Source organism: Macaca fascicularis, chromosome 11, assembly GCF_037993035.2.
Source record: "Macaca fascicularis isolate 582-1 chromosome 11, T2T-MFA8v1.1".
Taxonomy (NCBI): domain Eukaryota; kingdom Metazoa; phylum Chordata; class Mammalia; order Primates; family Cercopithecidae; genus Macaca; species Macaca fascicularis.
In genome coordinates, this window is record NC_088385.1 from 103,295,683 (window position 1) to 103,310,494 (window position 14,812).

The 14,812-nt window shown below is 36.5% G+C and overlaps 1 protein-coding gene across 4 annotated transcripts in view; it reads right to left on the reverse strand.

Annotated features, from left to right (window-relative positions):
- Positions 1 to 7,884: 7,884 nt before the first annotated feature.
- CDK17 (cyclin dependent kinase 17) overlaps positions 7,885 to 14,812 on the reverse strand; it is a 115,664-nt gene continuing 108,736 nt past the window's right edge. For all 4 annotated transcript variants that reach the window (XM_074007573.1, XM_005571919.5, XM_074007572.1 and 1 more), the window contains 4 exons: positions 12,925 to 12,967; positions 11,840 to 11,930; positions 10,138 to 10,215; positions 7,885 to 9,609 (listed from right to left, as the gene is read on the reverse strand). In XM_074007573.1, coding sequence (XP_073863674.1) covers positions 9,572 to 9,609; positions 10,138 to 10,215; positions 11,840 to 11,930; positions 12,925 to 12,967 — 250 coding nt within the window. In that variant the 3' untranslated portion in view covers positions 7,885 to 9,571. The remainder of the gene's footprint in view (positions 9,610 to 10,137; positions 10,216 to 11,839; positions 11,931 to 12,924; positions 12,968 to 14,812) is intronic.

Here is a 14,812-nt window from a genome sequence, read left to right on the forward strand (position 1 = left end):
TGACCCTGCCTAAAGGACTGGCACTGAAGAATACACTATGTTTAGTTACCCTCTCTCAGGTGAGTCAGGTCTCTAAAACGTTTTTATTTCATTGCTGGATGGCATAATTTCAGTTAATGATAGCAACCATTTGTAAGGTTGCTGTCATGCCAGGCACTGTTCTAAGCAGGTTACACATATTCATTCAGTTTTCCTAATAAACCTATGAGGGAAGTACTATTATATACCATTTTACAGATCAGGTAATTGAAGCCTAGAGTGATTAAGGAACTGGCTCAAGGCCACAGAATTGGCCACATTTCAAACTGAACATTTTCACTGAGAGGCCATCACACATGATCTATAGGACTTCCAACGAATGTAAATTAGCAATTTACATCTTCACATAGAACAGTACCTGGTGCATATAAACCTTTCAGACATGTTTGCTATATCAGTGTTTCCTGAGAGTTGAGCAAGCAGATTTTCTGTCATCGAGAAGCTGGCCCTACCTAGATTTCTCTAGTATTGACTTTATTCCTAGACCCACTCCCCAGTGGTGCCTGTGTACCTACGTGTGTGTGTGTGTAGAACAGCTTGATTATAGGTCAGTAAAGACTCACATGTTTTAGCCAGCTAGGTAGAAAGTTTCTATCAACAATTTTTGACAGCTACATTCGTCTTTGGTTGACTCAGAGAGGAGACAAATCCAAGTTAATATTACGTAACTGACAAAATATTTTTTAGAATTACTCAGAATTTTATCATGCATGTGTGCCTTAATTCGATCAACAAATACTACTGTTCCCCTAAAATGTATCAGGTACTGGGATAAAGAAGTGAGCAAAACACAATCCTTTCCTTCATGGAGCTTGTGGATTAGTGAGAGGAAATGACATGTGATTAAGTGTTGTTGCAGAGTGAAGTATAAGGATGCCATTGGGAAGGAAGGCAGTTAGGCAGCAGAGCACATAACCCAGTCTGTGGTAGGGTAGGTGGGGCAGAGAAAGCTTTCTGGAAGAAAAAATTACATTGAGAATGAGTAAAACTAAAAGAGGCATAGATGAACAAGCAGAGGAAAGAGGATGTTTCACAATGAGGTGAGGTGTAAGGGACTCAAAAGAGAAGTATGGCTGGATTTACCCTCACAGAGAACAAAGCCTATAGTTCATGATATGAGATAGTAATGTAGATACCAATAGAGTTGAAACTGAAAAGGGAGGAGGGAGGAAGGAGGAAGGCTTCTAGATCCCTGAGGAGTAATGACACAGTCATTAACTACGATTCTGTGGAAGAGCAAGATGGCAGGATGGGGCCCTCAAAAAAAACCTTTTTCAGTGTTTCTGGAATAATAGTGCATGATCATCATCCAGAGATGAGCTACACAGCCTGTAACAGCACCACGTCACCCATTCATCACTTGACAACCTCAGCTGCATACATGTATGAGGAAGAAAATAACAAGATAAAGATGATCCTTAAGACTATTTTGACTGCTAGAATGTGGAACTATTGTCAATATAGCTGGAGAAACGGCTGGAGAGTGGCACTGTTTCGACCAGCACTGTTCTAGGAAAGACTCGAAAGACTCCCAAGGGAGTCTTGCTAAGTCCCAAATCTGTATCCACTAAAATTCCATACCTCAATCAGAGCCCAGTGGACCCATCCTTTTGTAAACATACAAGACTGTTGGCAGATGCTAAGTTTCCCTTACCCTCTGAAAGGTGCTGCTTATCATCCTGAGGGTCACCAGCTAAATCTTCATGGTCATCTTTATGGTCCAGCCCAGGTATCTCTGCATCACTACTGCGGCAGGGTTAAGGTGGAAGAGAGCAGCAAGAGCAGCCATCAGGATTCCTATTCCAGCCTCAGTAATTCTCTCCCTGTCCCCCTCTCACAGATGCACACCTGCATACCTAGCTCCCATACCCACTCTACTCAACAGAGGTTTAGTTTACAGTCTTTGAAATGGTAGTCTTTCAAAAATGGGTTTTCAAATTAGTGGAATTTTCTTACTTCTCTTAGGGGAACCCCACCAATGAAAAATCCTCCCCATCATCACAGATTGAAATTTTATATTCTCTTCTAATCAAAGTAGCTTTATAATCAGTGGCTTGGTCACCTTCTTTCTGTTTCAGTCTAACAGAAAATTGGTGACTTCAGTGGTTTTCTGGGTCAGTTATGGAAACTCACTGTAATAACTTCAATTGGGAATGGTGACAGCTCAGGGCAACTCCTGCCTATCTAAGCCCAGACTCTGAATTTAAGATCAGAAAATAGTTTCAGGCCAGGCGTGGGGCCTCCATTTGTAATCCTAGCACTTTGGGAGGCCGAGGCGGGTGGACCACCTGAGGTCAGGAGTTCAAGACCAGCCTGGCCAACATAGTGAAACCCCATCTCTACTAAAAATACAAAAATCAGCTAGGTATGGTGGCATGTGCCTATAACCCCAGCTATTCAGGAAGCTGAGGCAGAAGAATTGCTTGAACCTGGGAGGCGGAGGTTGCAATGAGCCGAGACTGCACCACTGTACTCCAGCCTGGGTGACAGAGTACAATTCCATCTCAAACAAAAACAAAAACAAAAAAACACTAAATACTTTCAGATTTGCACTGAACAAGAGGGAAAAATGTTGTACCTTTCTCTTGGGTCTAAAGTAATGCATTAAAAACTTTGGAAATTTCAAGTTTGGAGCACACAAAAGTATGCAAATTCTTCAGCAGCATTGCTTGAGGGCTTGTGTTAACACTTAAAATTCTGATATGGATGAACTTGTCAATCAAAAAGAATCAATGTAAGAATCTACATTAGAATATTTTAAAAATAAAATCACTGACATTATAAATAATAAACTCGGAGGGATTACATTTTGGGGATAAATATTTTTAAATGATATGAATTGAAAATAACTAAAACTATATAGGCAAAGAAAGAAGAAAATAAAAATGGTACATTACCAAAAAAAAAAAAAAACAAAAAAAAAACTAAATACAAGGCAGTATGGAGGAACTGAAGAACAAAAAGCACATAAGACATACAGAAAACAGCTAAATGGCAGAAGTCCTTCCTTATCAGTAATTATTTTAAATGTAAATGTTGTAAAGTCTCCAATTAATGGGCAGAGATGGGCAGGATGGATTTAAAAAATGATTTGTCAATATGCTATCCATAAGAGACTCACTTTAAAAACACAGACACTGTATTTTTACTTTGAAGAGGCTGAAAATAAAAGAATGGAAAAAATATTCCATACAAACAGTAACCAAAAGTGATATGGGGCGGCCCTATTTTTGTCAGATAAAATAGACTAAAGTATCAAAAAAAAGTTACAGGAGACAAAGGACATTATATATTGCTAAAAGGTTCAATCCATCAAGAAGATAGGTAACAATTATAAACACATATGCACCCAGTAACAGGGCCCCCAGATATATGAAGCATGCACTCACAGAATTGAAAGGAGAAATATGACAATTCTGCAATAACAGTTGGACATGTCAATATTCCCATTTCAATAATGTACAAAAGAGTCAGATCAGTAAAGAAAGAGAGGAACTGAACACTATAAACCAATTAGCCCCAACAGACACACACCAAACACTCTACCCAACAACATTTTCCGTAGAATGAGACATACTTTCTCAAATACACATGAAGCATTCTCCAGAACAGACCATATGTTAGGCCACAAAACAAGTCTTAATAAATTTTTAAAAACTGACATCATGCATACTATCTTCTGTAACCATAATGGAATGAAATTAGAGATCAATAACAGAAATAAAAAGGATAAGAGACTACTATGAAAAAGTTTATGCCAGCAAACTGGATATAACAGATTAAATGGACAAATTCCTAGAAACACACAAACTACCAAAACTAACAAGAAATAAAAAATCTGAATAAAATTATACATAACAAGGAGACTGTATCATTAATCAAAACCTCTGAAAAAAGAAAAGCCAGGACCAGGTCACCTCACTGCTGAATTCTACCAAACATTTCAGGAAGAATTAACACCAATCCTCAAACTATTCCAAAAAACTAAAGAGGAGAGAACACTTCCTAACTCTTTCTATTAAGCCAGCATTACCCTGATACCAAATCCAGACAAAAACACTGTAAGAAAAGAATAACTACAGGCCAAATACCTTATGAATACAGGCAAAAATACTCAAAAAAATTAGCAAACTCAATTCAGCAGCGTATTAGAATTACATACCATAATCAAGTGGGATTTACCCAAGGAATGCAAGAGTGGTTTAACATACGAAAATCAATGTAATATACATCAATAGAATATAGAAAACAAATCATCTTAATTGATGGAGAAAAAGCATTTGAAGAAAACCCAATATTCTCAAGATAAAAATACTCAATCAACTAGGAATAGAAAGGAACTTCCTTAACATGTTAAAGACCATACATAGAAAGACACAGTTAATAGCATACTCAGTGGTAAAAGATTGAAAGCTTTGCCCGTAAGGTCAAAACAAGACAAGGACATACTCCTTCATCACTTCAACATAGTACTGGAAGTCCTAGACAGAGTGATTAGGCAAGAGAAAGAAATAAACAGCATCCAAATTATAAAGGAGGAAGTAAAACTATCATTCCTTGCAGGTAACAAGATCTTATGTGTAGAAAACCCTAAAGACTCCACAGAAAGCCTGTTAAAGCTAATAATCAAATTTAGCAAAGCGGCATACAAAAGCAACACACTAAAATTACTTGTATTTCTATACACTAGCAATGAAAAATATCCAAAAAGAAATTAAGAAAACAACTCCATCTACAATAACATCAATAAGAAGATTATGAACAAATTTAAGGCAAAAGACTTGTATACTGAAAACTACAAAATGTTGCTGAAATTAAAGATGACCTAACTAAATGGAAAGACATCTTGTGTTCATAGATTGGAAGATTTAATATTATTACAATTATACTACTACCCAAAGTGATCTATAGATTCTAATTTAATGCAATCCCTATCATAATCCCAATGGTGTTTTGTTGTTGTTGCAGAAATAGAAAATTCCATCTTAAAATTCATATGGAATTTCTTTTTTTTTTTTGAGACGGAGTCTCACGCTGTTGCCCAGGCTGGAGTGCAGTGGCGCGATCTCGGCTCACTGCAAGCTCCGCCTCCCGGGTTCACGCCATTCTCCTGCCTCAGCCTCCTGAGTAGCTGGGACTACAGGCGCCTGCCACCGCGCCCGGCTAATTTTTTGTATTTTTAGTAGAGACGGGGTTTCACTGTGGTCTCGATCTCCTGACCTTGTGATCCGCCCGCCTCGGCCTCCCAAAGTGCTGGGATTACAGGCTTGAGCCACCGCGCCCGGCCAATTCATATGGAATTTCAAGAGACTCTGAATAGCTACAACAATCTTGAAAAAGAGAACAAAGTTGGAAGACTCACATTTTCTGATTTAAAACGTTCTAAAGACAGTAATCAAAATGTTGTGCTACAAACCCTTATGGACAGACATATAGACGAATGGAACAGAACTGACAGCCCAGAAACAAACCTCACAGCTACGGTCAATTGATTTCTGAGAAGGGCACCAAGACCATTCAATGGGGAAAGGACAGTCTTTTCAACAAATGGTGCTGGAAAAAAAAATTGATATTCACATGCAAAAGAATAAAGTCGGACCCTTACTTTATATCACATATAAAAATTTAAATGGATCAAGGCTCTAAATCTGACAGCTAAAAATATAAACTCTTAAAGGAAATTATAAGAGCAAAGACTTACGACCTCTAAAACATGACAATACTTTCTTAAATATGACACAAAAAGCACAGGCAACAAAAAAAGAGATAAAATGGACGTCATTAAATTAAACACTTTTGGCCGGGCATGGTGGCTCACACCTGTAATCCCAGCACTTTGGGAGGCTCAAGTGGGCAAATCACAAGGTCAGGAGTTCGAAACCAGCCTGGCCAACATGGTGAAATCCCGTCTCTACTAAAAATGCAAAAATTAGCCAGGCATGGAGCACATGCCTATAATCCCAGCTACTTGGGAGGCTGAGACAGGAGAATCGCTTGAACCCAGGAGGCAGAGGTTGCAGTGAGCTGAGACTGTACCACTGCACTCCAGCGTGGGCAACAGAGCAAGGCTCCGTCTCAATAAATAAATAAATAAATAAAAATAAAATAAAAAATAACTTCTGTGCAACGAAAGGACACCAAAGAAAGTGAAAGAGAACCCAAAGAACAGGAGAAAATAACTACAAATAAAATACCTCATAAAGATGTAATAGCCAAAACACATAAAGAACTCTTACAACTCAGTGACAAAAAGACAAGCAACCCTATTTTTAAAATGGACAAAGTACTTGAATAAACCTTTGGATAAAGGTTTATCCAAAGCAAATAAACAAATGGCCAAAAAAGTATGAAAAGATGTTCCACATCACTAATCATTACGTAAATGCAAATAAAAACTACAACGAAATACCACTTCAACCTATTAGAATGAATGTAATAAAAAAAGAGGGAAAAAAGAATTGGCAAGGATGAGGAGAAACTGGAACCCTCATGTATTACTACTGCAAATATCAAACAGTACAGCCACTGTGGAAAACATTTTGGCAGTTCCTCAGTCAAACACAGAATTATCATATGACCCAGCAATTCCACTCCTAGGTGTATATACTCCCCAAATAACTAAAAACAAGGACTCAAACAGATGCTTATACCCCAATGTTCACACAGCATTATTCACAAAAGCCAAAAGATGGGATATCCTAGTGTCCATCAACAGATAAATTGATAAACAAAACATGTATAATCATAATAGAATATTATTCAGTCATGATAAGAAATGAAGTCCTGATACATGCTAAACATGGATGAACTGTGAACATTATGCTGAATGAAATAAGCCAGACACAAAAGGACAAATATGGTATGACTCCACTTATTTGAAATACCTAGAATGGGCAAATTCAGAGAGACAGAAAGTAGATTAGCAGTTACCAGGGGCTGGGGCAGGGTAAAATGGTTCACCGTTTGTTTGGAGTGATGAAAAATTTAAGAAGTAGATAGTGGTAACTGTTATACAACTTTCTGGCTATAATTATGCCACTGAACTGTACACATACAAATAATTACAATGCCAAATTTTATGATATATATATATATACACTATATATATATATAATATATATATATATTTTTAAAAGATAAAAACAACCCACATAAATAGTCCCGAGTCCAAAAGATAGATTATTATATGTTAACAGCCTTTCAAATGAAAGTTGATAAAGCCTTAAACAGAATGCAGCCACTGTATACACCTAAAGTGACGCATCCAATGTGTGTTCACAGTACCAATTGGAAAGAAAACATAAAAGGCATATCTTCTCTTACCTTTAAGAACCTTATCAGTTTAAGAGGAATCATAGGTATTCAAAGTTTCCAGTTTCGAAGTTTCAATTCCCTTCACTGCAATGTTTTCAGGATCTGAATGGTGCTCGAGTATCAAAAATAAAACAAAAAAACAAACACTTGTTTGCTTGCCAAATTCCTTAATAAAATGAAGAAATACCCCTAGGAATTCCTAGGAAGAAACATTTTATGCAACAAATGGATATATATTTTCACCTTTTATACGCAAGAAATAAGCCTATGAAAAACTATACGTCAAATTTGCAACAAATCAAATATACATTCTATGAAATGACAAATTTGAAACTTTATAATTGAGAGTGCTATTAAAAAAAAAAAACCCAGTAGAAATTACTAAGCAAATGATTGGCACAAACAGAAAGCAATAACACCTCTAGCACAGTGAGACTTCACTATCTTGAGAATGACCCACAAAAGGAAAGGACCCCACTTGGCACAGCCTTCATCCCCAAGAAAGAACTGCGACTCAATAAAACCACATTCTAACAACATGGAGATTTTGTTATTATAAATTTCAAAACAAAATGAAGGAATTTCCACATATTTATAACCTTCAAAGTACAATATTAATACATGTCCGTCAGTTAGAAAGAACAGCAGTTTGTTAGGCTACAAGGTTTAACATAAAACCAATTTACAAATGTGAAAAGCAGTAGTGGTCCAATATTCACCATTACACATGAATCTGTTTCTTCCAGAAAATTTTTTTAAAAATTAAAATTTCAGTATCATGAAATATTAAAATAACACCCCAAACATGCCACAATCACTATTCACAAATAAAGTTAAAATGAAATATACAAAAATCCACTTAATACTGTTAAATAACAACAATAAACTACAAGATTTCCTGAACAGAAATGGTAGGACCCCTGAATGTTTTACAGTGAATTCAGGAAAAGAAATTAAGTTATGACTATTTTCATGATATATAAGGCAAAAATTTACACGACCATTTCAAAATATACCAATTAAGATTTATAGTAAGATGCACTAAACAAATAGTCCTTAAAAGTGAACACAAATGCTTAAAATACTGTTACCAACACCAAAGTGTGTTTATGATGTTCGAAGAGATGCATAATTAAAACTAATATTTAGTATCTCTGGTAAACAGATAATACCGACAATAATTTCAAGCAATCCTGTAAGTTCTCATTTCTCTTGTTTGTAATTTATCATGGCTCATTTCAAAGACATATTACAGCTTTCAGCTGATTCCAAGTGAATGTTATTGAAACACATAGCCCCCAAATGAAAGAAACTGTTCCCCAATGAAGTATCATCCTTTCTAATAAAATAAATGTATTTAAAACAAACAAAGCAAGACTTCGTGTTTGAATGGACTTCTACAGTTAAGTTTTAACTAAATTTAAAACACAATGTAAAATAGGTAAGCATATTAGTATATGAATATCCAGTAATATGCAGTAGACATTTCTAATGTGAGGAACAGGTAAAAAATAAATAATTTTGGAGCTTTAATTTGTTGGTGTCTAATGTGAGATCCTCAAAGTGTCAGAGATTCACTTGCTTGAATCAACTTCTGCATCACATGCTTATCTAAACATAATGTGCTTGTCAATCTCTTAGCTACTCTATTTGCCAATGTTCATTAAGAAATTATATAGTATAAAATTAAAGTGTTCAAGATGGCTCACTTATTTTACTATTAAGCAAAGCTAAATTTACATTCCAGGAAACACTGCAGTTTAATTTTAAAAACAAACAAAAAATGCAGCAGTAAAACAATTCGTGAGGAGAAACAGATGCATTCACATATAATAAAGCCACTGCAACTTCTTCAGGCATTCAATTGTTGTGTTAAATAAACAGACAGTAGTTATTTAGCAGCAATGATTCCGCAATAAATAATGCACTGTGTTTCTCAGTCCTGCACAAAAATTGCAGCTACAGTTACATCAATAGCTGTAACCTACTGGCTCTAATGGCAGAGAAGACCTTAAAACCGACTGTACAAAAAATTGTCACACTGTGACAACAAATATAAAAACAATCTGTAGGTCTGAAATAAAAAGACTCCACTGTGAAGAGGACAGTGTAGACAAACGGAGATTCCAAGTCCACCAAAAGAAATAATTGCCTTCAGATCTGAGTCCTTGATTGGTAAGAAAGGCTGGGGGCTGGGCTTGAAACCATGTTATCAGACTTAAAAGAGCATGCTCTGTCTTCTGTTCTTCCCATGTCCTAAAATATAAAGTCATTTTATGAGGCAGTTCAAGGTTCAGTTTTATCCCACACACAGTTATTTGGTGACTAGGAAGCTAATGTTCCCACCAGCAAAAGCTAATATTCCATGGTAAGAGTGATCAGCACTGTCTTAAATGACCCTTCTGTTGATGGGGTCAGTCTACAGCTTCTATGCTTCGAAGTGATGAACCTGATGACTAGGGAAGCACAAGATGTGTCTTCTGCCTCAGGTACCAGGGATGGCGTGTGCAGTGATCAAGCCAGGTCACTTGTAAAAGGTCTTTGTGCCATCTGCAGCTTTCAGGATCCCTGACTTGACTGAGTCAGATTTTTCTCTGAAGATTTACTGAGCTGCCCACATCATACAGAAAAGTGAGTACGTGCAATGCTAAACATAAACAGTTGTGGAATGCACTGTACATTGGTTTTTACATCAATAATTTTACTGATCAATTTATAAACCAAAAGCTTGGTTCCACGCAAAAATTCATGATCGACACGTGAAATGGTTTATGACAAACACACCTGTCTCTGGATAAGAAGAATTTCGAAAACCCGGGTCCTTTTGCAACTGAATCTCTTTCAAACTGAATATTGATACACCTAAAATGCATAGACAAAAATTATTAGGTGAAGGTCTAACATTAAAACAAACACAACCCAACTATCAACAAATGTTTATAAAGCATATACTGATTCAATATGAAACCATTTTACAAGGTGACAGCCCTGCTGAAATTTTTCCTTTTTATCCCAATGTGCTGAGGAGAAAACTAAATGAATGAAGTAATCCACCTTTAGAACCTTTCTTCTCCCAACTCTGTGTTAGAGCATGCTGTGAGCAGTGTTTCTCTGAGAATATACACTGTTTGTTCCAGGACTTTCTGGGGTTGGGAGATCCAGTCAAAATATATTATTATACTAGGTGTTAATTCTCTCTGTCCTTTCTCTCTGTCTCCTTACAATGACATGAAGGTATCAGGCCTTCAAGCTATCTTCGGAATTTTAGTGAAAAACAAGGAAAAGGTTTGTGCAACCATAATTGCCTACCTCAAAGTGAAACTTGGTATTAATAATGAAATACAAATATCTTTTTCTTTTTGAGATGGAGTCTCACTCTGTCGCCTAGGCTAGAGTGCAGTGGCATGATCTCGGCTCACTGCAACCTCCGCCTCCCAGGTTCAAGCAGTTCTCTTGCCTCAGTCTCCTGAGTAGCTGGGATTACAGGCACGTGCCACCAGGCCCGGCTAATTTTTGTATTTTTAGTAGAGACAGGGTTTCACCATGTTGGTCAGCCTGCTCTCGAACTCCTGACCTCATGATCTGCCCGCCTCGGCCTCCCAAAGTGCTGGGATTACAGGGATGAGCCACTGCGCCGGGTGAAATACAAATATCTTTAAAAGAACACTTGTAATTTATCTCTTTCATTTCCAATCTCTGTCAAAGAGGTATTCTTTCATTTAAATACATCCAGTAAAGTTGAAGTGAAAAGTATTAAGGATTTTTTATTCCAGTTAGCTTTGTCACTGACTGCTACACAAGCTTTGATGAATCAATATTGTCTAATAAATGAGAATGGGAAATTAACGAAAGCTTTTGGCAGCTTAGTTCCGAAACATTCTTCCAATTCTCCACTCACCTTACTCTATTTTAAAGTAAAATACTGTGGTAATCTAAAAATAGAATGTTACGAGTAAAATCAATGTTACTCAGGCACGGGAAATCTGCTATTTCAGTGACTCTGACAATACGCTCACCGCCGTCATGTGGACAGTAAAATCAGAGTGACCACAATAAAGGAAAATCATTTTTGTATCTCAAGAAAAACTGTATTTTCACAAGAAAACAATTAATGTTTCGGTTACGCTTCATTAGTTTTTGTTTGAAATTCACTTTTAACAACTCTAAATTGAAGCTAGATTGGGCCTAGGGACAATGCCTGTCATCAGATGACATGTTCCAACTAAAGTCCAATAAGATTAATGATCTTTGCCTAAGTACTTTTGGTTTCCTACATTGGTTTCCTGACAATGCGCTCAATGTTACAAGTAACAACTAAATCATAGGGAAATAAGACACATACCTCCCTTCAAGAAATTCTAATCTAACTACAGAAAATACTAAAATCTTAGGCTTAAAAATCAATAGCCATCTCCCCAATCACCCCAGTCCCTAACCCCGGACAAATAAAAATAAAGCGGGGAAAACACTTTAGGATTTCTCTTACTTTCTGGTAAAGCATGTATTCTTGGTCCCAGACTTCGAAAGTACACATGTTTCATGGCTTCTTCTGCTGAAACCCTTTTCTTAGATTCATACTGTGAAAAAGCAAAGAACTGCTTCATTAGCTTTTTCTCTAATTACTATAAAAAGTAGGAGATGGGCAAATTAGCATTTAGAGCTATTTTTAAAAATTTTGATTATTTAATATGATGACTATTTTTCAATCAACAATTTGGAATACTCCAGTTATACTCTAATTTGAGTCACCGCTGAGATTGCATAATATCATCTCAGTTCCACATTTCTAACATAAGGCTGGATCTTAAATAAGAATTTACATTCCTTGTACTTTCTGAAGCAAAGAAAAATAAAAATATTTGACCTGTGTAGTTACTTCTCTTCATGAATACCAAAGGACTGGTGGACACATACCTAGTATTTTTATGGCATCCATTCTTAATTACCTATCCAATACTCATTTCCCTTTTTTCTTTGATGATACAACCTAGGTTTCTTCAAGGTGTCCATCAGCTCTGATAGATGAATCATGAATCATAACTCTTCTAAATTTAGGCTAATTATGACAATCCTGCTCCCCAATTCCCAGTCTTTCCTACAATTAATGTTCTGGCCAATGAGACTTGGAAGGAAACCTTGTAGGGGTTTCTGTAAAGCTTTTGCTTCCAAGTTCCAAGAGGACTAATGTGGCTGGTAATAAAGGGACTTATCGTCCCCTCTTATTCCTGCTTTGGAGGGAAATATGAATGGTATTTGGAGGCAGAGCATCCTACAAAGGCTGTAGGTATAAGGAAAAGAGAACATAAGAGAGCATCAATTGCAGAGAATGTGGCCTTGACACGGCTGATCAATGCCAATAACCAACTACCTCGGACTGTTGTAAGTGACAAGAGACCCAGGCACATTAGGAGAAACCATATTATTTTTATTTTTTACTTAAACATGTGCCTTAAGCATAGATAATTTTATTTGTCATTAACAATACTGAGGAAGTACTACTGATCCCATTCCACAGATGAGGAAGCTGAGGCTTAACTACCTATTTAACAATTACTGTAAGATCTGACTTACCTGAAGAAATTTTGTTATCAACTCAATTCCTTCAGAGTCTAACCTAGAAACAACAAAGAACAAGTAAAAATTTATTCTCTCTTAGCTGATAAAACTTTTAAGATAAAACTATTTTCTAAGTGTTTTAATCTGCTAAATTTAAATGCCCTAAAATAGTCACTCTTGTTGCCTTCAAATAGGCTCAAATCTGTTTTAGTCTTAAAAGACTGGCCTTGCTATTTGTTTAAGTCATAAATAACTTGGCTTCAATTTGAATTTTCAATATCCAAGAACAAATTAAAGAATTTTAAAAATCACCATGCTGTCTCAAAACAATGTAACTTATAGTATTAAGAAAGCTTAAATATTGTATCACTTTTCACAGTCTTTCACTAAAGGCAAGTATATAAGAGCATCACTTTCCTATTACATAGGTGAAAACACAGAGACAAGTGACCTTAAAATGTATCACTGTTGTTCAAGACAAACACAGAAATGAGCTATTCAGGAACAAATTTTTAGAGTTGTCTGCTTAGCATGAGGTACTAGAAGGTATTGAGTTCAATTTAAATATGCTACAATAACTTCATAAACCTTCATCAGTAAGGGATATAAAACTAATGACATAATAAAGATGAAATTAGTATAACTAGGGGTAGTAGGGTTAAAGGATTATCTTTTTTTTTTTTTTTTTTTTTTGAGATGGAGTTTCGCTCTTGTTGCCTAGGCTGGAATGCAAAGGTGCAATCTTGGCTCACTGCAACCTCTGCCTCCTGGGTTCAAGCGATTCTCCTGCCTCAGTCTCCCGAGTAGCTGGGATTACAGGCATGCACCACCACACTGGGCTAATTTTTTGTATTTTTAGTAGAGACAGGGTTCCTCCATGTTGGTCAGGCTGGTCTCAAACTCCCAACCTCAGGTGATCAGCCTGCCTCGGCCCCCCTCAAAGTGCTAGGATTACAGGTGTGAGCCACTGAGCCCGGCCTGGGATTATCTTGATCAGAAATAACAGGTTCTATCTTACACTGCCTTTCACTGGTAAAAGTACAATAATGAGTAAAGAAACATTTTCTTCCAAGTGCTCTCAAGTGGGTCCTGTGGATGCTGCAGTTTAGACATTCTACGTAGTTTGCCATTCTAGCACATATCCAGAGTTCCCTGGGCACAGACAAACTAGGTACTACAGTCATGGAGACTCTGCTTCAAAGAAAAGCTTCAACCTTCTACATGGAACATTACCAAAAGCAAGCAATAATTAAAGGACAAAAATAGAATTTGTGCTACTTGGGAGAGATGTGCAAAAAAAAGCCCAGCACATATTATTCTTCTTCCTAAGAAAATCCAGTTAGAATGGTATTAGTTGCTATAGTAACAATAAGAGTACCAACTCACATAAATACTTTAAAAATATTTTTGGTGTCATAACCATTTTGCTCTTCCTTCCCTAGCTTGAAAATAAAAGGAAGCAAAACAAGTATGTTATGTTGTGAGCAATGTGAATGGCTTTGGGTTAAAACAAATGATGTCTTTATTTGGTATCTTGGTGACTTTCAAATTTTGGGGGGGTTGGGGGCCTGGGGAGATGGAAAATGCAGTCAAAGGGGTTATTCTATGTTATCTCCTAAAAATGTAATACATTCTACAAGTAAAAATGTTCTGACTCAAATTTTATTGGGAGCCTTGGATTGATCTTGGGGTAGGTCTAAGAAGAAACTTAAATGAATGGCTAACATTTAGATGTTACATTTTGCTAAGGAATCGGACAGAGTTTATATTCTTCAAATATGAATTACATCATTAACACTCGTCAAAATACTGATAGGTTACCTTGTGTTATAGAGTCAAGATTTCACTTACATAACCTTTCTTAGGTTTTTGTTAAGTAAATACAGAATAATTCTGTAGAAAG